The sequence below is a fragment of the Pipistrellus hanaki genome (assembly GCF_964339955.1).
Source record: "Pipistrellus hanaki genome assembly, chromosome: 4".
Classification (NCBI taxonomy): Eukaryota; Metazoa; Chordata; class Mammalia; order Chiroptera; family Vespertilionidae; genus Pipistrellus; species Pipistrellus hanaki.
The window spans coordinates 11094917-11122160 of record NC_140506.1 but is presented as its reverse complement, the minus strand read 5'-3'; the positions used below and the strand labels follow the sequence as shown (position 1 = coordinate 11122160).

Genomic DNA, 27244 nt, shown 5'->3' with positions numbered 1-27244 from the left:
AACTATCCTGCCTTTAGTTATATTTAAACTAGAGGCCCAGTGCAGAAAATTCGTGCACTCGGAGGGGGGAGGGTGTCCCTCAGCGCAGACTGCACCCTCTTAAAATCCGGAAGCCCTCAGGGGATGTCCAAGTGATGGTTTAGGCCCACTCCCCATACAGAGCTGGCCTAAGCCATCAGTCGGACATCCTTAGCACTGCCATGGAGGTGGGAGAGGGACTCACCACCACTACTGTGCTAGCCAGCCATGAACCCAGCTTCTGGCTGAGTGGAGCTCCCCCTGTGGGAGCACATTGACCACCAAGGGACAGCTCCTACATTGAGCATCTGCCCCCTGGTGGTCAGTGCGTGTCATAGCAACTGGTCATTCTGCTGTTTGGTCGATTTGCATATTAGCCTTTTATTATATAGGATGTGAGAGGGAAAGTCAAAGTTCAATGTATGGTATGTTCATTTATCTGTGCACTGTGATGCAGATTTGGCAACGCTGTGTTAGACCTACAGGTAAAGAGGTCAAGGAGGTGGGATGAGGTGTGAGTCTGGAGCATAGGGGAGAGGCGGGAATAGAGAAATAGGTTTGCAGATTTGGCATCCATAAGGGTTTAGATGATAGTCATGTACCCCGGGTCTGCATGTGACCACTGAGAAAAAGTCTAGATAGAGAAGAGGGCTGGTGTTGAGCCTTGGGATACTCAAAGATTTAGAAATCTAAAACAGAAGCCAGCCAACCCTACTGAGATTTAGCAGCCAAGGTTGTTCCAACACTGGGTGCTGAGGTAGTTATGTGGCATCCCAGAAACGAAGGAGAAAAGGGATAGTCAGCTAGGTCAAACGCTGCTGAGGTGGAGTAGGTTGAGAGTGGAAGGGTGACCAGGAGATTTGGCAGCTTGGAGATCATGAGCAACCTTGACAACAGAGATTTCTGTGGTTGGGGTCAGCCTCTGTCTAGCTACCTGGATGATAGCCAGAAGGATTGGACTAGGTTGTGTGTGTGTGGGGGGGGGGGGGGGAGGGGGGAGAGGAAGGGGGAGGGAGAGAAGGAGACGAGTGAGGTGCCCAACCTCTTTGGGCACCTGTACTGTCAAAGGTCCAGCCAAGAGAGGTAGCAGTGTCTCCTTTTCTAAAGACATGAGGCATGCTTAAACTCTATCCAGCAAGACGAGCCTGGTTCAGGGAAAGGATAACAGGCATCGCCAAGTGCTTGAGAAGGCGAATGGTATGGGAACCAGATCACAAGACCAAAAGGTCCACTTTGGACAGAATCATCATCCCTGGCAACAGAAAGATGGCAGAGGGAGTGGGCACAGACACAGCCCTCTGAGACCTCTGTCCAGGCTTCAGAGCACTGCCCTTCTCTGTTTTAACAAACCCCTGCTATCCTGGGCCTGGGTCTCACCCCCACTTAATTAGTCACTCCAAGGGTGAGCTGGGCCAGGACATCTGGCAGGCGGTCCCCTGACCACACTCCCCAGGCCTGGAGCGGGCCTGTAATGGCTCCACTTCCACCGCTGTCACCCTCTAGCCAGCGGGGCTGGTGAAGCAGCCATCCTCAAGCTGGGCCTTCTCAACCTCCAGCCCCAACCGCACACGCCCCGCCCCGCCCTCGATCCCCTCCTCCGCCTGCAGCTAAAGGTTCCGACGTGGCGCTGCGGACTGCGCATGCTCAGTACACTGGGCGCCCCGAGGCCAACGGGGCGGGGCGGGCGCGGTGACGTCAACACGCAGCCGCGCGCGGGCCAGGCAGCGCCACGTCGGCGCGCGGCGGCCGCGCCCCCCGACGGCGGCCGCGGTCCGCCCTCCCGCGCGCGGCCCCGACACCTTCCGCGCGCAGCTAACTCGCTCCGGCTCGTGCGCAAGCCTTCCGGACCTCCGAGCTGCCAGCATCCCCGCCGCCGTCCCAGCCGCTCCGGCCGCACCATGTCTTCGCCGCCCGAGGAGAAGCCAGAGACGAAAGCCGGACACCCGCCCGCTGGTAATGACTCCTTTCCTCTTTCCCTCCCGTTCGAGCGCTGGCTCGAACCCGCGGGCGCGGGGCGCGCAGGCTGCTCACCAGCCTGGGACCTCCCAGTCGTGGCGTCTTCAGTTACACTGAACCCCGCGTTTGGCAAAACCCTTTTCTTGAAAAAGTTGGGGAACCATCGCAAGCCTGTGGCCGTTGCATGCAAATTTGGAATGACTTGAATAAGCCCAATTGCACAACTTCCGAAAAAATAATAATAACGGGGCGGTGAACGCAGAGTGTCCAGATGTTTCGGAAAACCGGGTAGCGGGCACAAAAGTTCATGTTTTTCATGACAAGGGGGTGATTGTCGGTTGACGACGCTTCATGCTGAAAAAAGAATCAAAAGGAGTGGAAATCATTTTTACCATTAATCACTCAATATGAAGGGGTCCCCCAGTTTCTTTCACATTCAGCTTTTTCTCCAGAGTGGGGCTTTTGAGGGGTGTTTTGGAGTGCTTTCTTGTTTGTTTGTGTTTTCAAATTCCAAATTCTGGGCCAAGGAAGTGAAGTCCAGGAAGGACTTTCATGGAACATCTGAATCTGAGCTCCCCGTATGCCCACGCGCCTTCCCACCCCAGGACAGTCCCACCCCAGTCCGCTGTCCCGGCTGCTCCGTTTCCGCGTCTGCTCACCTTTGGGGTGACAGCCCCTGCAGGTGGGAGGACCCTGGGAGAGGATGGAAGGCGCCTGGGTCCCAGAGGCCAGGCCCCCTCCACCACCTGTGGGGTGCTCTTAGGGTGTTAATTGCACGCATTTGTGTTGTAAACTCCGTCTCCTAAAGACAGAAGCCCCGGGGAGCATTGGCTGCTCTGGGGGGCCCATGTGTCTCACCTTCTTCCTGTAAAGACTCCCGTGATCTCCGCCCGCCGCCCCCCAGGGTAGGGCACTCTGTGTTCTCTGCGTGAACACGTGAATAGAGCCGCTCCCAAGCTAATATTTGCTCAGCTGAAAGAAGCTCTCAACAACAACCGAAAACTACCCCGGACTCGGGAGGGGAATTGGCTAACCGAGGCCTGCGACTTAACGGGCCTGGGATTTTAGAAAGGAGTTCCGCTGTCGTGCAAAATGGGCTTTGGGGGCCATGGTGTGGCATTCGTTTAAAAAAGTAATAATAATAAAAAGCACCTCAAAGAGATTTCCTGTAAAGATAACCTGACCTTTAGTGTCTACCTCAGTGGGCCACGCCCATCTGCTGGCTGCCTAGGACCTGGCTGCACGGCAGGCCGGAACTCCTTTCTTTACACTCCCCGTCCCAGGGCAAGGAGTGGCAGGAAAGCTCCTAAGTCGGAGTGAGACCCAATCAAGGTAGGAGTAACTAAGTTGCACATGGAGGCATTTCCACGTGGAGACTTTTAAGATCACAGACGGGAGCTGTGCTTATTAACTCCCTGAGGAAATTCCATGAAAGGCTTTTGTTTTCGAATTCTAAACAGCTGAGCTTTGTGAATTACAAATTAGATAGCTTATTTATCCTAAAGGAGAGAGGAGCCACCTCATTTGTGCTGGTGTAGCAGTGAACTTGAGTTCTAAGTTTTGAGACCCATCGCTTCTCTACAGCTCGGTTTTTCTAATCTATGAAATGGGAGGTTTGGGAGCATCGTAGAGCAGAGCTACTTTGCCTCTGTAACTCTCACTGGAGCTCCCCCGTTCCAGTCATCAGAATCCAAGTTCAAGAGCAGTTAATCCCGCAGACAACCTCTTGAAGTGACTTCAAGGAAGACCCTTTAGCCTTTGGGGTCCCAATCTCACAGGAACTGCTTAGAGAACTGTCGCTGGCATTCCCCATTTTCCAAGGCCGTATTTGCGCAGAGTTAAGAGGTAGAACCTGGCATCTTGGTGCAGAGGTATAGGTTTTGTCATGTGCAGCATTTTGCCTCAGATCCACTTTCCTGTGGGAGAGCTCTTTTTAGCAAAAAGCTGGGGGTATTTGGATATCCTTATTTACTCTGGTGTGGCAGAGTTGATGGTGAAAACAAAGAAACATAAAAGCAACTCATTATAATAAAGGTAATTATCAAGTATAGCCAAGAGCACAGTTCATAAATCAAAAATAACAGCCTTGATAACTTTGGGTACACTTTCATTAAGTGCTTACATTGGATAACACAGACTTGTGCTTAAATCCTCAATCAGAAACAATAAAATTATTTTTCATGACTATTTTCACGTTCTTTTGTATTTTCTCGTTGTTGCTGTCTGAACCAGGTATCCAGGGCATTCTCACAAAATTACCTGTTTCCTGTCACGTTTACCTCCACCTGTCTGCCTCTCTTCTTGCTTCCGGGGTTGGGTCTTGGTGATATCTTCTTTCCAGGAGCTGGCACAGTGCCTGGCACAAAAGTATGCAGTAAGTGGCTTCTGAGTGAGTTTCTTCAGAGCCCCTTAGCACCTGTCACTTCCCCAGAGCACACGGGCTGCAGTGTTCTCTACCTCTGCGCTGTCTCCTGTGTGCACTGGGATGCAGGTGTGACTCTCATCCAGTTCAGATAGCATCATAAGTGCAAGTAGTAACAACGCTTGCTGAGTGTTACGGTGTACGGTACAGGGGAGAGAAAATAATTTTCCCTCTACTCTTCTAGGTTCCTGGCCGAGACACCTCTCCCCATCCCCTGTGATAAAGACAGATTAATAAGAGAAAACCAAACTGAAGTTTATTCACAGGAATACCTCCTCTATACATGGGAGAGTCCCAAGAAAACGGAGTAATTCCCTGAAATGGCCCAAGCCACCACCATACATACCAACTTCAGCTAAAGACAAAAGAAAAACTTTGGGGCCCTAGCCAATTTGGCTCAGTGGATAGAGCGTCAGCTCGGGAACTGAAGGGTCCTGGCTTTGATCCTGGTCAAGGGCATATATACCTCAGTTGCAGGCTCAATCCCCTCCCTGGTCAGCCAATCGATGTTTCTCTCTCTCCCTGTCCTTTCCACTTTTTCTAAAAAATCAGTGGGAAAATATCTTGGGTGAGAATTAACAATACAAAAAATAAAAATAAAAAGAATTGGGGAGTAGGGAGCCAGTTATGGGAGGTTTCCGGAAAAAGCCAGGTAAACCAGGGTAAGGTTGTTATACAGATTTCGGGTTCTCTTGTGATTTAGTCCTGCTTCCCTTTCTAGTACAGAGAAGGAAACACTTACAAAGGGAAATTTCCATTACTAAGGTAAACATCCCTTACAAAAGGATAGCTCTCAGTTTTCTGTGCTTCTCCTTCTCTGCTGATTTTAATCAGCTCAAAATGGCCCTTCTACCAAAGAGGCATATTTCATGGTGGTGTATTCTGCTTCCCTTGACTGGCACTGTTTTAAGCCCTTGCCTCTTGGTCACTCATTTAACTGACAGTTACCTTACGTTCTAAAAACTGGCCAACCATTTGGAGTGTCTCCTTTCGAAGCCGGTGAGTTCAGGGGGACCGGCCTGTAGGTCCTTTGCCTCTAGGAACCTCGGCAGCCCTTCACACAAGGGGCTCCATCACCCGCCCTGCGTCTCTGCCCCTGGTGTGAGATTAATGAGGCCGTGGGCACAGGCGTCTGCAGTGTGGAGGGAAGGCGCTGTGCACCTACAGAGCACGCCACTGGACAGAGGGCATGGTGCTGCTCCGCCCTGGCCGTGCGCTGTGGAAGTAATCCCGTCAGGATGGTTTCAGACCTCTCTGATTCCACTACAGAACATCTGCAGAGAGGGGCGGGAGGCTGCTGTTCTAGGAGAGCGACTGCCAGTGCAGATTGGCAGAGTGAGGATTAGTGAGGTCTGACCATCCACCAGTCCGAGGCTGCCTCGGCAGAAGGCGGACATAATTATAAGCCTCCTTGTGGTTACTCATTCCGCCCAGTCTTCAGGAGTCGGTGGCAGTGATGTGGCTGACATCTCGTTGTTAAATACATTTTGCTGGCCCCGGTCCTCTCCATTTGCGAGGGGAGCCAAAGCCATATGTCAGTAAAGTTCTCATAAACCTGATATGTAATAGTGTTTGTTGAACATTAATAGTTCACATAAGGTTATAAAAAGGCCTCGTATCCCTTCTAGACCCGAGTCAAATGGAAGTAGAAAACAATTGTATTTATTGAAAGTAAAATGAGAAATAGATCACTTTACTCTTTGTAGTGATTTCAGAATAATCCAATTCTTTGTTATATTAGTCAGACAGGAGTTAAAGGTGCATTTAAAAGGTTATGGGTGAGGTTCTCCCTGAATTGTCTTCTGTAGAAAGGTTTTTATGTTCTCCAGGCCACTCTAGTGCTGGAAATGGACGGCTAGTTAGTTTTTTAATTGTATTAACTCTATGGCCACAGGCTTGCCAAGCATGCCCTGGGTGTCCTTGGCCCAATCACTGATCAGTGCCTGAAAATGCCTCAAGGAGGTCTGCCTTCGCTCTGGCCATGCCAAGAAAAAGGAGACCCTTTTAGTCACTGCATTTTTTCCAAAAACTCCAACTCAGGGTGGACCGTGGCATTTCTAAGGCTTTCCTTTGAATAACATCCCAGTAGCTCTCTCAGGAAGAACGAAGATGACATGCACCTGGAAATCTAGCTCTAGCGCCTGAGTCAGTGCTTTAGGGACATTTGTGTGAATTAGCCCTCCCGGTCCCTGCTAAAACCCACACCCCGGTTCATGGGGCACTCACAGTCGTGAGAGGCCCTGGGGAGACCCCTCTCATCCATCCCCCGGCCTGTCTTCCGATGCTGGGCCTTCCAGCCTGTTGAGCAGGAGTAGAAAGCGAGCTGTCGGTGACTCCCTCTCCCAGCAGGCATCTGGACACCCGAGGGGCTGCCCGGCCACGGGAGTGTATGTGGTCAGTTGCTTCCTCGTTATTTCTTACCCGGCCAAGTCTGACTGAGGAGCAAGCGACCTTCACCGCCTTTGCCCCTTGGGCAGGAAGCTGCTCCACAGAGAACTTTTAACATCAAAGGCAAGTCCACCCCCACCTGGGCCGCAGGGGCCCAGAACCTGCCCACAGGCCAGCGCTTTGTGTTTCTCTGAGGAGCAATGATACTCTGTTTCCTGGAAGGTCTGAGGAGGAAAGGCCTGCTGGGAGGGGTTCAGGGCACAGGCTGCTGGGGTCCAGCCAGCTCTGCGATCCTGGCTGTGTGACTGGGCCACTGGCTTCCGCCACTTCGCGTCTGGGGACCTACAACCTGGGTTACTGTAAAGTGTGAGGACATGTGGCCAGTGGCTAGAACACTGCCTGGCACACAGCGAGGTGAGAGCAGCCGAGTTAGTTGTCCAGGATCTGCGATTCTCCAGAAGCTTCCTTACTGCGGTGGTGCACTGACGCCATCCTGGTGAGGCGGGGAGCCGTGTGGGGAGCAGTCTGCAGGGTGTCACTCCTTCACAACCCCTCGGGTCGTGGTAGCATCTGCATTTTACATAAAGGAGGAGACATTGTCTCAGTGAGGAGACATTGACACACCCAGGACTCAAAGTCTGACGTTCTCTCCAAGTGCCAGATGCCAGTTGTTAAACCCATTTAATGAGAGTAGATGACAGGTGGACATTTGCCGTGTGCCAGGCCCCTTTGGCACTGTGTCACAAGTGTTTGCTCATTTGGGCCTCAAAGAACCCCTGGGGAGCAGGGGAAGAGCATCGGCACCCTTTCTTCACGCACAGAGGACCCTGTGGCACCGACAGTTAGCATGGGCAGAGCGGAGACCTGAGCCCAGGGGGCTGGCCCGAGGATCCATGTCCTTCACCTCGGCCTGGCACTTCTGCTAGGAGGAAGCTTCTTATTCTTCAAGTCTGAAGCTCTCGTTTGAATAACAACCTCAACAAAAATCTAGGATTTTTTCTAATGCCTTTCATAAAACTATTATACTTATATTTGCAAATATTCCACAAAGATGTCTACAAAAATAATTCTGCTTTTGTATTTTCACAAATGAAGAGCTCTAGTGGCAATGATAAAACAATCCCAATAAATACATGCTGTCATATTTTTGGCAGGATTTCAAGTTAAAATGAATCTGTCTCAGCTCTGAGTTATTATTTTTATTGCCACTTTTTATGGCTGTATTTGCTATCACACATACTGTGAGGGATGGGTGATGTTAATTGTTTTTATAAACTAAGTTAAAGGAAGGGCTAATGCAGAGCAACCAAGCTTTGTCATGTGGACTTACTTCAACGGAGGGGTGGACAGGCCACTCCGTGTGAGCTTCAGCTGTCGGTTGCTTTAAATGTCACCTGGACGTGCGTTGTTTTCTTTGTCGTCACTTGCAAAGAAAGTGTCGTCCCTTTTCACTTTTGGTCTCTAGAAAACATCTGTGAGTTACAGTTTTTAAGTTTTTTGTCTGCCACTCTCATGACCTAATCACCTCCCAAAGGCCCCACCTCTAAATACCATCACATTGTGGATCAGGATTTCAACAGCCCTCTTCTCATTCACATGTGTAGATTGTAGGATGTTGCTCTAATCCCCTTTTTGCAGATGCAGCAGCGAGGCTTTTAGGGGCTGAGTCTGAGGCCACATAGGTGAGGACATGGAGGAGCTTAATGGCACAAAGCCCGATCTCCTGACCACATAAGGCTGGCTCTTTGAAACAGGGCCAGCATTTCCAAACTATCCTGTGGGACACTATAGGCCTGCAGGATGATTACTTGGGATGGAAGTTCTGTGATCAAAGGCATTTGGGAAAGACAGCACACTGTGCGCCTCATAGAGCTTCACAGTGCACACTAGGGGGCAAGACATCTGGCTTGAAGAAACCCATTTAATGCTATTCAACCTAGCATTTCCCACGCTTAACAGATCCTAGAGTCCACATTTTTTGTTTTTGATTGTAATATATTAGCCATTGAGAAATGGAAATAAAACCACAATAAGATATCACTTCAGACCCACTAGGGTGGCTATGACTGAAAAGATAGGTGAGCATGTGGAGAAATTGGAGCCCTCAGACTGGTTGGAATAGAAAATGATGCTTAAGAGTTCCTCAAAATTGTAAATATATTATTATTCTATAACCTAGCCATTCTACTACTAGTTGTATACCTAAGAAAATGAAGGTGTATGTTCATGTATCTACACAGAACCTTGTACACAAGTTGTTCATGGCTGCATCATTTACCATAACAGCCAATGTAGAAACAACCAAATGTCCATCTGCAGATGATTTGATGAACTAAATGTGGTCTACCCAAGCAAGGAATATTATTTAATCATTAAAAAAAATGAATACTGACACATGCTACAACATGGATGATCCTTGAAAACATTATGCTGAATGAAAGAAGCCAGTCAGCAAAGGCCACACATTTTATGATTCCATTGATGTCAGATGTCCAGAATAGGCAAATCCAGATGACTGGTTGCTGGGGGAGAGGACGCATTAGGGGGTGACCATTTGTGATTTGGGGTTTCTTTTTGGGGAGATGAAGTGTCCTCAAGTTGATCCTGTCAATGGTTGTACAACTCAGAATACATACACTCAAACACCATTGAGTTGTACGTTCTAAATGGGTGAATTGTATTGTTATGTGAATTATGTCAGGCTGCTTTGAAAAACTAACGACATCCACCAGCACTCGGTTTCACAGCACAGTCTGGGAAGGGCTTTAGCAGACGCCTTGGCTGCCACCTGAGCAGCCTCCGTAAATGTGGCAGCAGCTGTCCCGTGTCACCTGCAGCTGTGTCACCCATCGGAAGCATCATGGAAACAAATGCTGTATGGTTTCACTTATAGGTGGAATCTAACAAACAAAATGAAACAGAAATAAACCCATAGAAACAGAAAACAAACTGATATTTGCTAAAGGGGAGAGGGTGAACGGATGAGTGGAAAGGAGGAGGGGATCAAGAAGTACAAAATTCCAGTTATAAAATAAGTCATGGGATGTAAAGTACAGCATAGAGAATATAGTCAATGATACTGTAATAACTACAGTGACAGATGAGTACTAGACTTACCAGGGGGATCACTTTGTGTAAGGTTTGTAAATGTTGAGTCATATGATGTACACCTGAAACTAATATCATATTGTATGTCAACTATAATTGAAAAATAAAAACTAGTGCAGGACTATTCAGAATTTTTTTTTTAAGCATCATCATTATTTGAGCAAGTATCATAGGGCAGGGATTCAGTAGGATCTTGTAGTGTCAAGAAGACATGCAGGACCTAAAGCAACAGCCTCTGCCCAATGATCCATACTATGGTTACACTACTTCTCTTATGAAATACTTATGAGACCAGAAGCAAACAGGCACCATGGGGAGTTTCTAAGTGGATCTGTAGTGCGGCCAGGCTGAGTGCTCTGTCATAGTGACTCTCCCCCCACCAGCACTGACTTTCTGTTAATCACCGCCACTGATGCCAGGTTATCTGTACTGACTTGTGGCCATGGAGCAACTAAAAACTTCGGAGCTGGTTCCTCTGATCCTCCTGGGGTTTTGTTTCCACACTGATCACACCCTCTTCGTTTTCTTTCTAGTGAAAGCTGGTGGAATGCGAATCGTGCAGAAACACCCGCATTCTGGAGACACCAAAGAAGAAAAAGACAAGGACGACGAGGAGTGGGAGGCCGAGCCCAGGTAGGAGAGTGCTGGTGAATCTCGGACATGTGGCACACGTAACCATTATTCAGTTACACATTAATGTTCGTTCTCTGCCCTGTGCTTCTGATAACTCCTGGGCGGTTTGGGGGCCCTGCTGTGTATTTTTCCTTTTCTAATCAGCAGCTGGTGGAGGGGTGCAGGGGGGAGTGGCGCCAGATATTTGTGTTCTCAGCCTGTGGAGAAAAGAGGTATCTAGAACACGCCCTCCCTGGCTGCATCTGAGCATATGCCCTCAATCTGTGGGCAGCAGCTTGGAGACCTTGAAAATGCCATACTAGCTGAATCTAGGGTGGGCCTGGTGTTCTGCACAGCCAGGGGAGAGAACTATTGATGGTGAAAAGGTCCACATGCATCTGGGCTTTCCCAGTTCTTCAGCCAAATCGAGAATCAGCACAGCCACACCCAGGTGTCCCTAAACAACATCTTTGTCCCCAGCCCCCCCCCCAGGTCCTGGACAGCTCCTCTCCCTGCATTACAGCTGGTCTCCCTGCATTCCCCCATCTCTGTTAATGAACCTTCCCTTGGAGGTTCTGATGTCAAGTTTGGTTCAAAGACCTCAGTATCAATCTGTTGCCTCCCACCTTATAATAAATAGACATGCACCAGAAATGCTTATGAGCTTGTCCACATGGAAGAACATGATCGCTGAGCTTTCTACTTTACAACTTGCCGCTAGATGGTGTCTCCCCCAGAGGAGGAAAGAACATGTAGAAAGGGTGTGGAAAGCAGCTACTTGCATTCCTGTGGATTAGGCGCATTGTTTAGTTTCAGTCCAGTACTTAATGGGAGGTGGTATTCTCCTGATTTAACCATGGGAAACTCAAGTCTAGCGAGACGATACAGGCACACTGTATGCCTTGCAAGTGGATGGGGCAGGAATTTAAACCACGCCTTACAGGGTCCTGAGCAGGCCAGGCTTCCAACTGAATTGCTCCCACAAGCTTGTGCCCCCTAAAAAGGAACATGCATGTTCTTGGTGGCCCCATGTGTGCCCCGTGTATCTGCTCATGTATGTGCTGAATCTCTGGGTGTTTTCTGCAATCTCTGGATGCTATGAGTTACCCTACAGTCTCTTGAGGGGCGGACAAAATTTGGGGTGAAGTTTCTGAGTGACTCTTGCCCATTTTAAATAGTGATATCAGCAACATGAAGGTCCAGCCAAGTTCTAGTTTTAAAAGAAGTGGTTTAAAGAAAACTAGCATTATCTTCCTCACCAGCTATTTTCACAAAGCTGTGTTTGGAACATAACAGCATCACGAATTCCTAGAGGTCCACAATCCTGAGTCTGAAAATCTTGGGGCCTGCTTCAGTTCAGTGAAAAATGTAGGGGTTTTGGACCAGTGATACAGATTTTAGGAGAATAAAATAGTGCACATTCCAATCAGAGCCCTTAGTGGGGTTTTGAGCAGTGTATTGTGACCTGGTGTGATGTTCACATTTTCAAATCTACACGTTTGGGTCAGTTCAGATTAAGTTTTGCTTCCATATGAGTTTTAAGGAAACAGAGCTTTCAGAAGATCCTTGAATGGAGGATGAGAGGACATGGACCTGGAGGTATTTCTGCACTCAAAAACCTGGGATACCTCTTCTTCCTATCCAGTTGTTTCTTTAAGTTTGAGAGGGAATAAAGAGGATGAGCGAGACAGCTGTGCCTGGGGAAAAAAAATTCCAGAAAGTTCATGTGAGTGTAAGTGGCATAAGGTACAAATAGCTTTTTTCTGTGAAGCAGTGTCAGTACAGTGAGAGGTGATAGTTTATTATCATGTTTAGAAATAGGACAGAACAGCTCATTTGTTTTCTTTCTATTGACTTTTGTCATGAGGTGGAATGTGGCATTTATGGAAGATGCGCTGTTTAAATAAATATGCCAGAGAATGAATGAGTGCAGAGAAGGGAGCGGGCACCCAGAACTCTAGAGTTTAGCATCGCGCTCACCACAAACATGTGTTCTCTCTGGAACCAAGGATTGTTTAGCAGAGTGACTGCAGAGTAGGGTTTGCATAGCACACGAGCAAGAGTTCTTTGTTCCTTGCAGCCCAGTGGCTGTCATAGGTTTCCTGTAGGTGTGCTCACTCTTGTCCTCCTGACTTCAGCTTCGATTTTGACACACCGTGGACAGATGGGTGGGGTCAGCTTCTGTGGAGTCAGCTATTGACCTGTGCTGCCAACACATCTTTTCCAAGCCCTGCACCAGCCTGGTGCTCTGTGTACTGGTTTGCTTCCACCACCGGGCTTTCCCCCTGTTCTCCTGGGCTGACTGAACAGCCCTAGTTAGTCATCCTCCCTAATATTTTAGAGTGCGATAAGTCTGGCCCTGTTCCAGCAGCTTAGAGAGGGCAAGTAACTTTTCAAAGATCACATGGTAATGAGTGGCCGAGCAGCATCCCAGCAGTGGCGGCTGGAACCAGAGTCCTCACCCTTAGCTACTGGGCTGTGCTTACCAATGGTGTGCCTGCTTTGGGCTGGGCACTGCTGAGTGCTTCACATTGAGTTTAAAGCTTACACACCTATGCATTGATATGACTGTGACCATGGGAGATGAAGAAATAAAGACTTAGGAGGCTCTCCAACCCAGTGATACACAGATGGCGGTGGCCAGGCCAGGAGTCATCCTTGAGTCTGTCTTGACTTGGATGCCCCTGCTTTTAATATGCTACTGAAGTCCCCTGAATTGGCAGAATATGTCTTGGATTAACATAGACTGTGACTCTGGATCCCCTTATAAAATAAATGAAAAAATTAGGGGCTACCCATAACTGTTTCCATATTCCTCAAGCCCATAATCCTACCTGTATGCCCGCACATCAATAGGTGGTCTAATTGTCAGGGTAAAACAAGGTTTCAGTGACTGGAGATACTACACATATGGATAGGCCTATCTTTACTGCAGTATTTGTCAGATATTAAATTATTCTCTTGGAAATGTCATGGTGTGTAACTTCCACATCCACATTATCCTCATCCTGAAGTTTGTATGTTTTTCAGGTTTGGATTCAAGTGTTCTCTGGATATAAAAACAAGTACATGGTCTTAGGTGCCAGTTTCCTCCCTGGCCAAACACTTGGCTTTTCTTCCCATAGTTTTTTAAACTGACTTTAAGTTTACCCACTGGTCTCTGGTGGCTCCCTTCCTCATTAATCTGATAACCAAGTACTGATTACAGGGACAATGAACAACTGGAGCATTAAAGAGGTTGTTCTGTGCCCAAGAGTACTAATATCACAGCTTTTACTTGTAATTGTTTTATTGCAAATATGTATACTACTCTTAATCCTTTCAATCTTCTATTTTTCAGAGATTTACAAATAATTTCCCATGTTGTCAAATTGTTTTGAGGTGCTACATTTTTTTATTTTTTTTTTTTAAGTGTAGCAGAAATCTGAAAATGTTGCTCAAGAATTTCTGTCCAGTTGACTTCTAGTTACCTGTGGCCCTTCGCATCCAAGAGGAGTAATAGGCTTAACTATTATTAATTAACTAGAGGCCCAGTACACGAATTCATGCATGAATGAGGTCCCTCAGCCTAGCTGGTGATCAAAGTCTATCCAGGGGAGGGGCCGAGGGTGGTTGTCTGTGGGAGTGCACTGACCGCTGGGGGGGCAGCTCCTGTGTTGAGCATATGCCCCCTGGTGGTCAGTGCTCATCATAGTGACTGGTTGACCAGCTGTTCTGGTCATTCCAGTTGTTTGGTCGAATGGTAGCTTAGGCTTTTAAATACATAGAAGATACTTTCCTGAGCCGCTGCTGGTTTCAATCTTAGAACTGACCCAATTAAGGAAAGCCATGATTTTCCTTAAAGCCTTTGGTTGAGCAAGCTGCATTATGTAAAGACGTTGTAGACATAGCATGGAAATCAGGGCTGAGTAGGAGCTACTAAAGAAAACAGTTTAGTGTCAAACATATACTGGAGTTCTGTCAAGTACAAAGCCCAAACATGAATCTGGCTTGGTACAAGATAAAACAGGATAGGTGACAGGAAGAATTAACTAGAAATGAAAGGATTTAGGTGTGGACTAGGAGTGGGCTGAGCTCAGCTCTTTACAGGTCTGATTAGGATCGTAGTCCTGTTACACATAACCCAAAAATAAGCATACAGTTCAAACCATCAATCATGTGGGAAAGACCTGTAATGGTATACAAGCATTAACAGATGAACCTAACTGTAATACAAATGCTTATATAGTTACTATAACTAATCAAAAGGAGTGGAGAGAAAAAAAAATAAGTAATTTTGGATACAGTATTTTGATCAAATACTATGAGGTTTAAAAAAAAATCATAAATGGTATACTCCAGTTAGTAAATGTGTTTCTTACAGGAGTATGTTGGGTTAGTGATTCTGAAATTGCTTGATGTGTATACTAACATTGAACAAATAAGTAAATATATTGATGGTAGTGAGAACCAAGTTGCTCACTGTCAGAAAGAGATTACAAATAGGCAAGAGAGAAGATTAAAATGAACTTTGTGGTGTTGTGTTGGAATTGGAAGTATTAGTATGAGCTCCTAGTTTTAAATAGATGGATGGGTGGATAGATGGATAGGTAGATGGATAGATGATTGGATGCATGAATGGATGGATGGGTGGGTGGATAATAGATATATACTCATATACATACATGCAGAAATAGATCTAGATGGGGAGGATAGTATACATACCTATTTTTCCCAGCTGTGTTCAATGAGAAGACCTAAAAAAAAAAAAAAAATTTGACACCCATGTACCCATGAACATCCTGAGGGCCCAGATCTTGGTTTTAAACATCATTCCCCAATCAAGGGGATCAGGATTTCTTGGAGAAATGGTTAATTCCAGGGCCAGAGCAGGAATTCCAGGGCCAGAGCAGGAAAAATAAATATAAATAGATTTGCATGTTCCAAGCAGGAATAACGTGTAGTGCCAGAGCCTGAGGAAGTGCATTGAGCAGAACGGGGCTTGTCAGAACAGCACAGGCAACAGCGTGAAGGCACCTGAGTTGGCTGGGAGCACGCCGATGGCATCGGGGAGGCTGGTAGGGAGGGCCAGTGTCTGTCTGTGCTTACGGTCTGCAGTCCGTCCTAATGGCAGCACTGCTCCGTGGCTCCTGAAAGGCTCAGAGGACCTCATTCTCATCTCGTTTCAGTGGGCAGAGCCGCCTCCTAGGCTGGCTGCCTCTCTCTAGAAGCAGTGTGTCTGCTTCCCGGAGCTGCGTGCAAAGCACCACAAAGTTTTGGTGGTTTAAACTATAGAAATGTATCCCTTCCGGCTCTGGAGGCCTGAGGTTCCAGGTCAGGGTGTCACCAGGGCCGCCTCTCCTGTAGCTTCTGGCAGCTCCTCAGCTGGTGGCAGCATAACTGTAACCCTCACCCGGCATTCTCCCTGTGCCTGTCTGCGTCCAGTTTCCCTTTCCATAAGCACCCAGGCATATTGGCTTAGGGGCTCACCTTACTTTAGTATGACCTCATCTTAACTAATTATGTCTGCAACAACTGTTTCCAAATAAGGTCACATTCTGGGGACTGGGGCTCGGACATTACCATGGGAATCTGGGGCGAGGGACACAACTCAACCCATTACCAGCAGGCAGCACCTCAGGGCACTAGGCATCGGTTGGCAGTCCCCAGCTTTGGTGCCAGGCCAGCAGCAGTGGCAGTACAGTAGTTTATTAGCTGAGGCTTCGTGGTGAAGGACTCCCTCTGCCAGCGGACAGCTGCCCATTGAGCACAGTCTGCCTCCCCTGACAGGTGATGCTCTGCGACCAGGGAGGGTGCTCGGGCTTGATCACGCAGCCCATCAATTTAAAGACCGGTTTGTGCCTGCACCCCAATAAGTGTATTCATTTCAAATTATACCTCATACAGTTCTAACATTATATAAATCATAAAATGGATGCAAATGGATATTAATGTGTTAGATAAAGTTGAAATAAGCACTACTTCAATGTCTTGCTAATCATTATGAATTTATAATATTAGTTACTAATATCTCATTAATGAGGGTTCTCGTTGATGATCTAGGTTTAAATTTAAATTTCTAATGACCTTCTTGGTGATTTCAGGCTTTGTAGGGGAGGCAGCTTCTTGTGAAATCTGATTAGATGTGTAATGTGGCTCATGAAGTACTTCAACTAGGACAAGTGTAACTTTTTTATTATTGTTCACTTGTGTTTTTAGCCTCCAAAGGTTTATTGTGCAGGAATCTTTTTAAGCCACCTGTTCATTTTGTGAAATTTATCTAAAATCCATTCATAATACATTTGAGTACAGTTCTAGATGCTTGGGACATATCAGGGATAAAACTGGAGAATTTAATTCACTGCCCCATTAGCCAGACAGTGTCGTACAGATGGTGAGGACATTGGAAGCAGCTGAAGGGGCACAGGGACCTGCAGGTGGTACCCCACTCCTTCCTCCAAAGCCCTGAGGACTGTCAGGCAGATACGACAGTCCACAAATGGGGATAAAGCTTAATTCGTCTGGTGTTTTTGTTAGCTTAAAATAATGTAAATAGATTTGCATGTTTAGCTCATTTGTCCTCTCAAGCACAAAGAACCGCCTTGTCCTTGATTGCTTAGTGGTGGCTCCACTACCAGTGTTCCTGTTGAATGTAGTATAAATTAAACATTTCCCCTGAAGCCTGTGGCTATGTGTATATTAGGATGATCAATAGGAACACAACCATGTGCATTTTAAGAAATGTTTCCCAGAACTGCCCAGTGAACACAGAGTACGATGTGTGTGACCCAGCCTTTGTGTCCTAGAAATTGTGGGCCTTGTCGGGAACTCACTCTGAGTTCTTTTTTCATGGAGATGGGCACAGAGGAAGGCACAAGGCTTACAAGTAGCAAGTCAAAGGCTCGCTGCTCCGCCAAGGGAGGGAGCATGTGGGCCTCCATATGTCACAGGCACCGGGCCGGACGCCTTCGGTTTGGGAGGGAGAAGGAAAGTGCTAAAAGCCCGGCTTTTCTCCAGTGCCCGGGCTGCTGGTGACCGGCTTGGAGGCAGTGTTGGCGCAACATCTGGTTCCAGAACAGATGTGGAAAAGGGGTGTGATTGATGAGCTTCTGAGCATCCCTTCCTGCTCCCTCTCCCTTCGCCGGCCTCCTGCCTCCTTACAAGACTGTGGCTCCCCCACACTGGGAGAGCTCCTCTTATCAGATGGAAGGAGGGGAGGGCGGAAGTGGAGCTATCAATTTTCCCCTCCAGACACTGCTCTGCACATCTGCCCGCCGGCAGCCTCTTGGAACGGATGACTTTGTTTTTTTACGGTGTTACTCAAAGGCTTGCACTATTCATCAGCAGTTTTTTCATATTACATAAACATGTGAACTGAATTTAAATCAACTCTCCAGTGGTTGGATTTTATAGGATGAAACATGTGCTAACTTCGTAGAATAATACTACATATAAGAATAACTACAGAGAAACAAGAGCTTTTATTGAGTTTATTACATTACAGTTACTATGCCTGAAATTTTTTAACCCTCTATTTAAATAAACTCCATTGACTTCAACTGTTCAGAATGCAGAGCACTCAAAAATGCAGTACTAACAGCAGAGCCAGAGGATAGAACCTCAGCCTGGAGATCAAGGTTCTGGAGCCACAGCACAGGGTTCAGGATCCCAGGCCAGTGAGGCCAGCAGCAAGAGGTCAGAGCCTAGGCCCAGGGTCAATGCCACAGAAAGATCCCCACCTCCGGTGTGGTGCCACCTTCTTAAAGCCACACCTAGTCCCCAGAGCTTGCATATTTGAACCCAGATATGGACATAGTAGTGTCCATACATACTTGTAGTGAAAAATGGAGGTCTTTGTAAGACAGAATCTTAAAGGTTAGTTCCTACGGGCACCATTAGAACTAACCAAAGAGCACTGGTTAAGTTAGAGAATCGCATTGTCCCCCATTCTTCTGGTAGATTTTTATGGGACAGAGAGTTTTTGTGCCCCAATAATTTTTGTCAAACAGCAGCCTTTAACTGCTTTCCCAGTGCCCACACATCCCAGTGTTCCACTTCCCTGCTCGTGGCCATTCATTTATTCACCTGGTATCTGAAAGCACCTACTATGTGCCAGGCATGCCACACCACAATTGGGACACAGTGACCAAAACACAGTCTCTCTTCTCACAGAGCTTACAGTCAGGTGGGGGCACCAGACGGTGCACACCCAGACGTGAATGTATGTATGTGCTGTGCAAGTAGAGCTAGCAGTGTGCTTACTGTCAGGAAGGGGCGCCAGATGATGCACACCTAGACAACTGAATGCATATATGTGCTGCACACGGAGAGTTAGCAATGCTGTGAAGGAAAACAAAGCAGGAAAAGGGACGGAGTTACCCCACATCCTCCAGGACCGTGGTCGGCAAACTGCGGCTCTCGAGCCACATTTGGCTCTTTGGCCCCTTGAGTGTGGCTCTTCCACAAAATACCACGGCCTAGCGAATCTATTTTGAAGAAGTGGCCTTAGAGGAAGTTTAAGTTTAAAAAATTTGGCTCTCAAAAGAAATTTCAATCATTGTACTGTTGATATTTGACTCTGTTGACTAATGAGTTTGCCGACCACTGTTCTAGGAAAAAACCACACATGGAAGATGATCCAACAGGTGTTCCTAAACACCATTGATGCAGCCAGGGCCTTCTGCACAGGCATTCACAGCGGGGAGGACATGAAGTGGGCTGGGGCTGCTGTCCTGGCACCCGTGTCAGACAGTGTCCTCAGGAGCCCATGGGTATGTTTCAGCTTGCTTAGTTATGCTCATGCTGATCTCCAGGAGAGCCACGCACTTTTGCTCCTCCATTAATGTGGGGTCATTGGAAAGATGAGTTTTCTGAGAGGAGACTCCAAAGTGGGATCTGTGTGAAGATGGTTTCAAGAATGATGGTCAAGCCTGAGGCTAAGGAGCTTGCAAATAAGGCACCATCATTATGGGTTGTATGGTGTGCTAGTGAGAAGGTGGTGGACTGTGACCTCCCTGGGAGGACCGTAAGGCACTAGAGAAAAAAGTGTTTCTGGGTCTACAAGAATTTGTCCAAAAATTTGAACTGCTAACACAAGCCTCTTATTCTGGGTAACTTTGAATTTATATGTCAGGACTAAAGATTAAAGGTGGGAGAGTGAAGTTATAAATGACATCCAAGTGTTCCTTGTAGCAGGTTCTCTCAGGGTGATGATGAAATTTAGAGCATCTTGGGCCATTCTCCCTGAATGTAGAGAAGTAATTGCTGGTTACTCTTCAGGGGCATCGTGGGAGGTGGAAAATGAAGGGGAGGACTGCTAAGATGATAGAGTAGAAATATGCAAATTCAGATGTGGGCACCTATTTTTGAAGGTGGCAGTTGATTATAAAGTTCTTTTGGTTATAGGAGTACTAATTGGTTCTATTTATTTAACAACATTCCTACCTACAGAATAGCTGATCTCTGCAGCTCAGGTTAACTTTTGCTACACATGGATTCAGAAAAGCAGACACTATTGGAAAAAGGGTTGTTGATACCCTGCAATATTTGTGAGTTTTGTGGTTGAGGGGGAAAGTAGGACAATTAACAACGTAAGTGTTGTTAATTAACATGCTGTTTAATTAACAAGGAAAAGTTGAGACTCTCTGAAAGGCAGACATATGGGGAAGCTGGACTGGTCCGGGAGAGATGTAAATGGACATTTTGGAAGGGCAGAGCAAAGGTCCTGATGCTGGACCCCTGCCCCATGCCACGTGCTCTCCAAGTCTCCTCTCTCTTCACTCATTCATTGGCATAAGGACTCCGTGTGGAAGATAATCTCTGCATGTGGGTCATGGCCAAAAACTCTCTTCAACATATGTTCCTCCTGGTTTGCAATTAATTTCAACCTAGGAGTTTGATGAGTATATCCATTTACCTGGACTTACTGGCAGGTCAGGTTTCTAAATAACATTCATGGACCATTTAGATTATAAATCAGTAGCACTGCTTTAGTTTCTTGAATCCAGGATCTTCCACTCTATGCATCAATTTACATCTCATTTCCCTGACACTAAAAAATAAGGCAAAGAAATGGAATCTTGGTCCACCAGAGATCTCGATTGCTATCTTTTCTGCCTGTCCTTGTACTCAATCTGTGAATCTTTTCCCCAGCATTTTAAATCACTCTATACGTGTGTGTGTGTGTGTGTGTGTGTGTGTGTGTGTGTGTTTTAAAATAGCAGGGATAATTAAAAACCTAATTCGGACTGTGAAAATGAATGTCAGATTCCTATAAAGTAAGCATAGGGAATATAGTCAGTAATATTATGATAACTATGTATGGTGCCAGGTGGGTACTGGAAATAACGAGAGGAACTCTTTGTCAAGTACATGGTTATCCAACCACTGTGCTGTACTCCTGAAACTAATACAAAATAATATGGAATGTAAACTGTAATTGAAAAATAAAATTTTTAAAATAAATAAGTAAAAAAGAAGAAAAATGTCAAATCCTCAATAAAAAGAACATGAACAAATAATTCACAAAACAGTGAATGTTACAAAATAAAAGTTTACTTTCTGGTATCCAAAAAAAAAGAAGTAAACTGAAATTGCCTCGATGTAATGTTTTATTGTCTATTAATTATATTAATTGGATGCTGTGTTTTATGTTTAAAATTGCCTACAGATTTGAACACATTATTTTCTTCCCCATACTTTGATCTCCTGGGTGTTTATCTAATTTTTCCAAGCTTCATTGACTATTATTGAACATATAACATGTACGTTTAAGATGTATAGCATGATTTGATACACATATATACTAAGAAATGGTCCGTTAACACCTCCATCCCCTCACATAAATTAACATTTAAGACTCACTCTCATAACTTTCAAGTACATAATACACTATTGTTCATTATGGTCGCCGTTCTGTACATGAGATCTCCAGAACTTACTCATCTTCCACCTGGAAGTTTCTACCCTTTGACCAGCATCTTCCCATACCTCCACTCCCAGCCACTGGAACCACCATTTGACTCTTATTTCTGAGTTACTATATAGAAATGTAACTGTAACTTACATCTGTGTATTGGTTATATATCTTTTATATAATCAACATACAAATGAATTCATCTTTACTGAATTCATTTATCACTTCTTACTATTTTTTGGTGTAGTGTTTAAGATCATATCATCTACCAACAGACAGTTTTTCTTCTTCCTTTCCAATTTAGATGCCTATTGTTTCTTTTTCTTGCCAAATTGCTCTGGCTAGGACTTCCAGTACTATTTATGTTGAGTAGGAGTTTTAAGAACAACACCCTTATCTTGTTCCTGATTTTATTGGTGAAAGCTTTCAACCTTTCACCATTGAGTATTATGTTAGCTATGGGTTTGTCTCAGAGGTCTTGTCTTCTGTCCATGCATATTCATATTCTCTCTCTCTCTCTCTCTCTCTCTCTCTCTCTCTCTCTCTCTCTTTCTTTTTCTCACATACACACACACACACACACACACACACACACACACACAGATGGAGTCTAAATTCCAGGAGTCATAGATTCGAGATTGCCAAAATTAGCTGCGAAGAAAGGAAATCAGACCAGGAAAGTATAATAAGAGGAAATTGGCATCAGTATAAAACTGATGACTCATGGCTACTAAATTCATTAGGACTTTAAGTGGGAAGAAGAAATAATAAGTCTTAAATGGGAAGGGTGGTCCTCCTGGGTACAAAACAAGTACTGTTAAGGGTTAGAAGAGTCTGCTTTCATTTTGCCAGAGATTCCAAAGGTGATCATAGACAGAAACAAAAACACAGACTTTCCAACTGCAACAGGGCTGGACCGACGGGGTGGGTTTGTGTGAGAAATGCTTTTGTTGCCTTTGTTGGGTCAGATGGGAGCCAGGAGGAGAGTGCTCAGGTATCAAGTGTCCACTGAACCTCACCTCTCCTCCTGGGAAGGAGGGAATCTACCCTGAGCATCTTGTAGGCCTTTAGAGCTTGTGACTTTGTGCCCAAATGGCCATCGTCCTGGTGAGAGGCATTGGAAAGCCAGGCCTAGGGTGAGCTTGAAGGCTCCCCACTCTGAGTCACCGAGTTGGTGTCCCTTAGGGAATGAGGAACCAGAAAAGAGAAGTATTTCCCCTTAAATCTTGAGTTTGATTCAACTCAGTCCATACCTTAGTTTCTCTGATAATCTTCTTAGCTTTCTTTTTCTGCATAGACCAAATTTATAACTACAAAATCAAGCAATTTGGGTGTACATCATGTCCAATGATCAGCCTTCCAGTGTCAGTTTGAAATGTGTGTAAAGCAATTTAGTGTGGAAAAGTGCCCAGCTGGGGGGAAAGGGTGAGTCCTGCTGAGTCCTGGCTCATGGCTTCCAGTGGGCCCAGGTAAGGCACTAACCTTCAGGCCCATCTCCTCATCTGTAACATGAGATTTGTAGGCAAGACTATTTCTCTGAAGGGACTTACAGTAAATACAGAATGAGGAAAAATGAATACTTGCAAGCTTTGAACAGGAATAAAAATACACCTGAGTTAGTCACAGTCACACATTTATGGAGTTCCTGTTATGTGGCTGCAACGTTGCTAGAGCATAGGTGAGCCCTAGGGAAGATGGCTCCATCCTCACTGAGGCTGTTGGCATTCCTTGGTGGTAGAGGATTCCTGGGTGGATGATTAGAAGTCATCACAGGATCAAACAGGATCAAAGATACTGAGCTTTCCAATCTTCTCAAAGTTTTGCCCTGGTCAGGTAGGTAGCTTAGTTGGTTGGAACATTGTCCCATACACCAAAAGGTTGCAGATTCAATTCCTGGTCAGGGCATATGCCTAGCTTTCAGTTTCAATCATGGTTGGGTGCCTATGGGAGGCAACTGATCAATGTTTCTCACACAAATGCCTCCCCCCATGCACAGACGCGCTGCGCGTGCGCGCGCACACACATATATCTATGCTTCTCCCCCCCCCCTCCCCCCCCCGGCCCTTCTTCTCTCTGAAATCAATAAAAAACGTATCCTTGGGTGAAGATTTAAAAAGTTTAAAGTTTTTACTAAGAATTACTTTGTGAGATTTTAAGATAGCACAAGGTAGTGGACTGTCTGTGTACTGGGGCTTATATGTCCTCATTTTTCAAATCCTTTTGAAGTTTTCCCTTTATATCTTTTTTGGTTTTGCTTTTGTGTACTCATATTGCAGCTTTTCTTGCCATAAGAAGTGTGAAATCCTGTTATCAAGATGTTAAATTATGACATTTATTTATATATTTATTTCTTCAAAGATTGAATAACAAGATCCCATGATAGGTCTAATCACTGCTGTCACTTTGAAGTAGTGACAAATGTAAACAATATTTCAAAATACCTGCAACAACGGTAATGTGATACAAAGTTACAGGTACTGCTAATGAGACTGTGGTTTGTTGCCTGAATTCCTAAGGAAGGAGAATGCTAAATATCAAACATGAATGAAAATAAAGCTACAGGGTTGGTGTTTTCTTCCCTCGCCTCGTTCGTGGGAGCCGTGATTTCTGATTCTGCCCCTTGGGTTAAGAACCTTTTCCTATTCCCCTTAGAGCCATGTGATAGTAAACATACATATCTAAGTGTGTGCCGGTTTACCGATTTTCCACTGCATCCAATCACGTTTTAGGGTCTGGATTCCAGCATGATTCTCACTCGTCTAAACCCACATGCCCCTCCAGTGGGTAAAGAACACACGGGTTAGCAGAAGTGACTCACTGCAGGTCTGCATGCTGCCACTCCTGATCCCCCTTTGCCCTTTCAAATGTAATGAGAGCACACACTCAGAGGAGGCAGCTTCCCCTCCTGGATTCCTGTTCCTGATGCTCAGCCCTCAGACCTCTCTGCGTTTGCCACTCGTCTGCCCCTCTGCTCCTCTGGCTCGGGGACAGCACCTGGGGCTCGGCCTCACCTCACCTCTGCAGTGGGATGGGGTGCAGGGAGCACAGAGTTGGGGGTAGAAACCTTGGGTTTCAGGCTAGCTTTGTACCTGCTGCCTGTTTGTGGAAAAAATTCTGAGAGCCTGAGCTTCTTGGAACACAGTAGGGGTAAAAATAATCCTTCAGAGGCTGAAAAGACACCGACTTGTACAAGGTAAGGCCCAGAGCCACTCTGGCTTTGGCCACATACCTGCAACACCCTGAGCCTCAGTTTCCCATCCTGGAGATGGGACAGTAATATCTTGTCAGAGGAGTGAATGCACTAGAGGCTGGTTACGGCTTCTGCGTGTGCCTGGCCAGTGTAGACGCTCAGGGATGCCAGCTCTGCTCCGCCTAGCGCCTCAAGACCAGTCATTTCAGATGGGCATGGGGGGAGAAAGGGAGACAATTTCTACAGTGAGTGTGTGTGTGTGTGTGTGTGTGTGTGTGTGTGTGTGTGTGTGGTGTTCACGCTCGTGCGCAGATTAAAACTGTTCCCTTGTCTGTCCTAGTCACCTCAGTATGTGGTAGTGATTTTTCTCTAATCTGGTTCAGAAGGTGGAGGTGGCTGGACCCCAGGTGTGGCTGCCTCTTTCCCAGGCACTGCGACCTTGGAGCGAGCTCCTTCTCAGCCCTCATTACCAAGTCAGCATCTCCTATTGATTCTGGGTGAGCAGGTCTGGGGTGGGCCCGACAGTGTGCATTTCCAGCCTGTTTCCGGGTGAACTGAGGCTGCTGTGTGGGGCCCACACGTTGAGCTACTGCCCTAACGTCTGCGAGAGAGACATTGATAAATTGTGTGTAGCACAGACGGCCACTCTTCCCTTTGAGGGCCTCCTCTGGGGCATGTTACGAGTAGCTAAATGTCAGCTTATTTTACATTAGCCGCATTTTCAATGCCGTGGTGAGATGTTTTTAAGCCGGCCTCCTAGCAGGCCTATGAAGTGCTCTCCGAAAAAGAGGCCTGTGGTCAGAAAAGTCAGGCAAGTGTCCTCCTGTGGTCCCGTCCAGGAGTTCCCAGTGCAACCTGTGACCTCGCCTGGGAGGCTGTGCTTCAGAGAAAGCCACACAACCCCCTATAATCCCAACGTTTGCCAAAGCCATTTGCAGCCCTCTGCACGGTGCAGCAGGGAGCTCATGAGCACACCTGGCTGAGGAGGTGGTGGTGACCCCTGCAGTGGTGGAGTGCCTTCAGCATGTTACCTTTCACCCCCGGCCTCTCTGGCAGTACATTCCATCTGGGTCTTATATCCTGGGCAACAGTGACTGTCTTAACCAGACTGTTATGGATCCTGTGAAATTGGACTTATTATTTGCTATCTGCCACCCCAAGTACTCCCTGGCTTGTTACAGAAATGTGTGTACATATTCTGAATAGCAAACCTAAAAGCACTTATTCTATATAATAAAAGCCTAGGTGGCGTCATGTGGGACATCATCACAAGATGGCACCCTCGCATTGTCACAATATGGCCAAGCAGGGGAGTGGTTAGGGGGCAATCAGGCTGGCAGGCAGAAGCGGTTAGAGGCAAACAGGCAGGCAGGCAGATGAGCAGTTAGGAGCCAGAGTTCCGGATTGTGAGAGGGATGTCCGACTGCTGGTTTAGGCCTGATCCCACATCCCCCAAGAGGTCCAAGATTGGAGAGAGTGCAGGCCGGGCTGAGGGACACCCCCCCACCTGTGCACAAATTTAGTGCACCGGGCCTCTAGTAAAGCAGAATGTCAGTTTGTCTTCATTCTAATGAATGATAGTGTGATACACTTTTTAAAATTCCAAATTATAATCCTATATAATAAAGAGCAAATATGCTAATTAGACTGAACAGCAGGATAACCATCTAAATGACATTCCTCGAAGTCCATGAAACTTTTCCTCCTTAAAGTTGTAATTTGACCTTGCCTTCCAGGCCTCTCTGTGTTCTGGCCATGCCTTTTATCATCTACCTGCTAACCTCCATGGGGGACAGCCATGCTCCAGTTGGCATCCCCCATGGAATTCCTTTGTGCTGTTAAAGAATGATTCCGCTCTTGAGGGTGACATCCAGCTCTCAGAGCTGAAGAGTTGGAGCCCTTTGGCGGCAGTGATGTGATGGCACCAGACTGGTGCAGTTCGTGGAGAATTTACCCCAAGAGAGAAGGGGGTGCCACCAGTGCCATATGCCACCAGAATCCTCCCCCACTTTGATCAGCGCTGGGTGCCATGTTAAATATTCTGCATATTAAACCTGAAATAGTTCAGGTGCGACCCAGTGTGCTGCTTTTTAGAAGACAAACCGCCTGGTCCCTTCTCCATGGACCCTACACACACCCCTCCGTGTCTGGTGCTCACTTGTTTTGAAATTCCACTAGACAGGTGCCCATCTGTGCTCAGCTAACTTCTCCTCTTCCAGCTCCCAGCCAAACCTCTGGTCCTGCCCATCCCCCTGCTGTGCCCAGGCCTTCAGCAGCCGGTCCTCCCCTGTAACAGCTCTGCCTAAGGGTAGGCCTTCGATGAAATTCTCAGCACTTGTTTCACATTGGGCCCCAGATGTCCCAGATTTGTGCCGACGCGTTGGCTGCTTTGAAGACAGACCACTGACTTCTCTTAAAGCCGATCCTTCTGACTTCTCCGTGTGGGTTTTGGACTTAGCCTGCCCTCCTCGCATCTGTGAGTGGGGATGCAGGTCAAGAAAGGAGAAATCACTTGGCCAAGGTTACGTGGCTAGGGGAAGACAGGGAGGTTTGCATTGATCCTGAAAAGCCAGAATGCTCTACGTGCATCTGGATTCCCTGGCACACTGACCACCCACCTCACCTGCTTTCTCCACACCTGTTCTCTCACCTGTGG

General features: G+C 46.6%; 1 protein-coding gene across 2 annotated transcripts in view; it reads left to right on the top strand.

Moving 5' to 3' along the window:
- The first annotated feature begins 1757 nt into the window (after window positions 1-1757).
- Window positions 1758-27244, top strand: part of DAP (death associated protein) — a 42842-nt gene continuing 17355 nt past the window's right edge. For both annotated transcript variants that reach the window (XR_014794790.1, XM_084880859.1), the window contains exons 1-2: window positions 1758-1971; window positions 10426-10525. Coding sequence is in view for 1 of the 2 variants with exons in the window: in XM_084880859.1 (XP_084736985.1) it covers window positions 1917-1971; window positions 10426-10525 (155 nt within the window). In the remaining variant the exon portion in view is untranslated. The remainder of the gene's footprint in view (window positions 1972-10425; window positions 10526-27244) is intronic.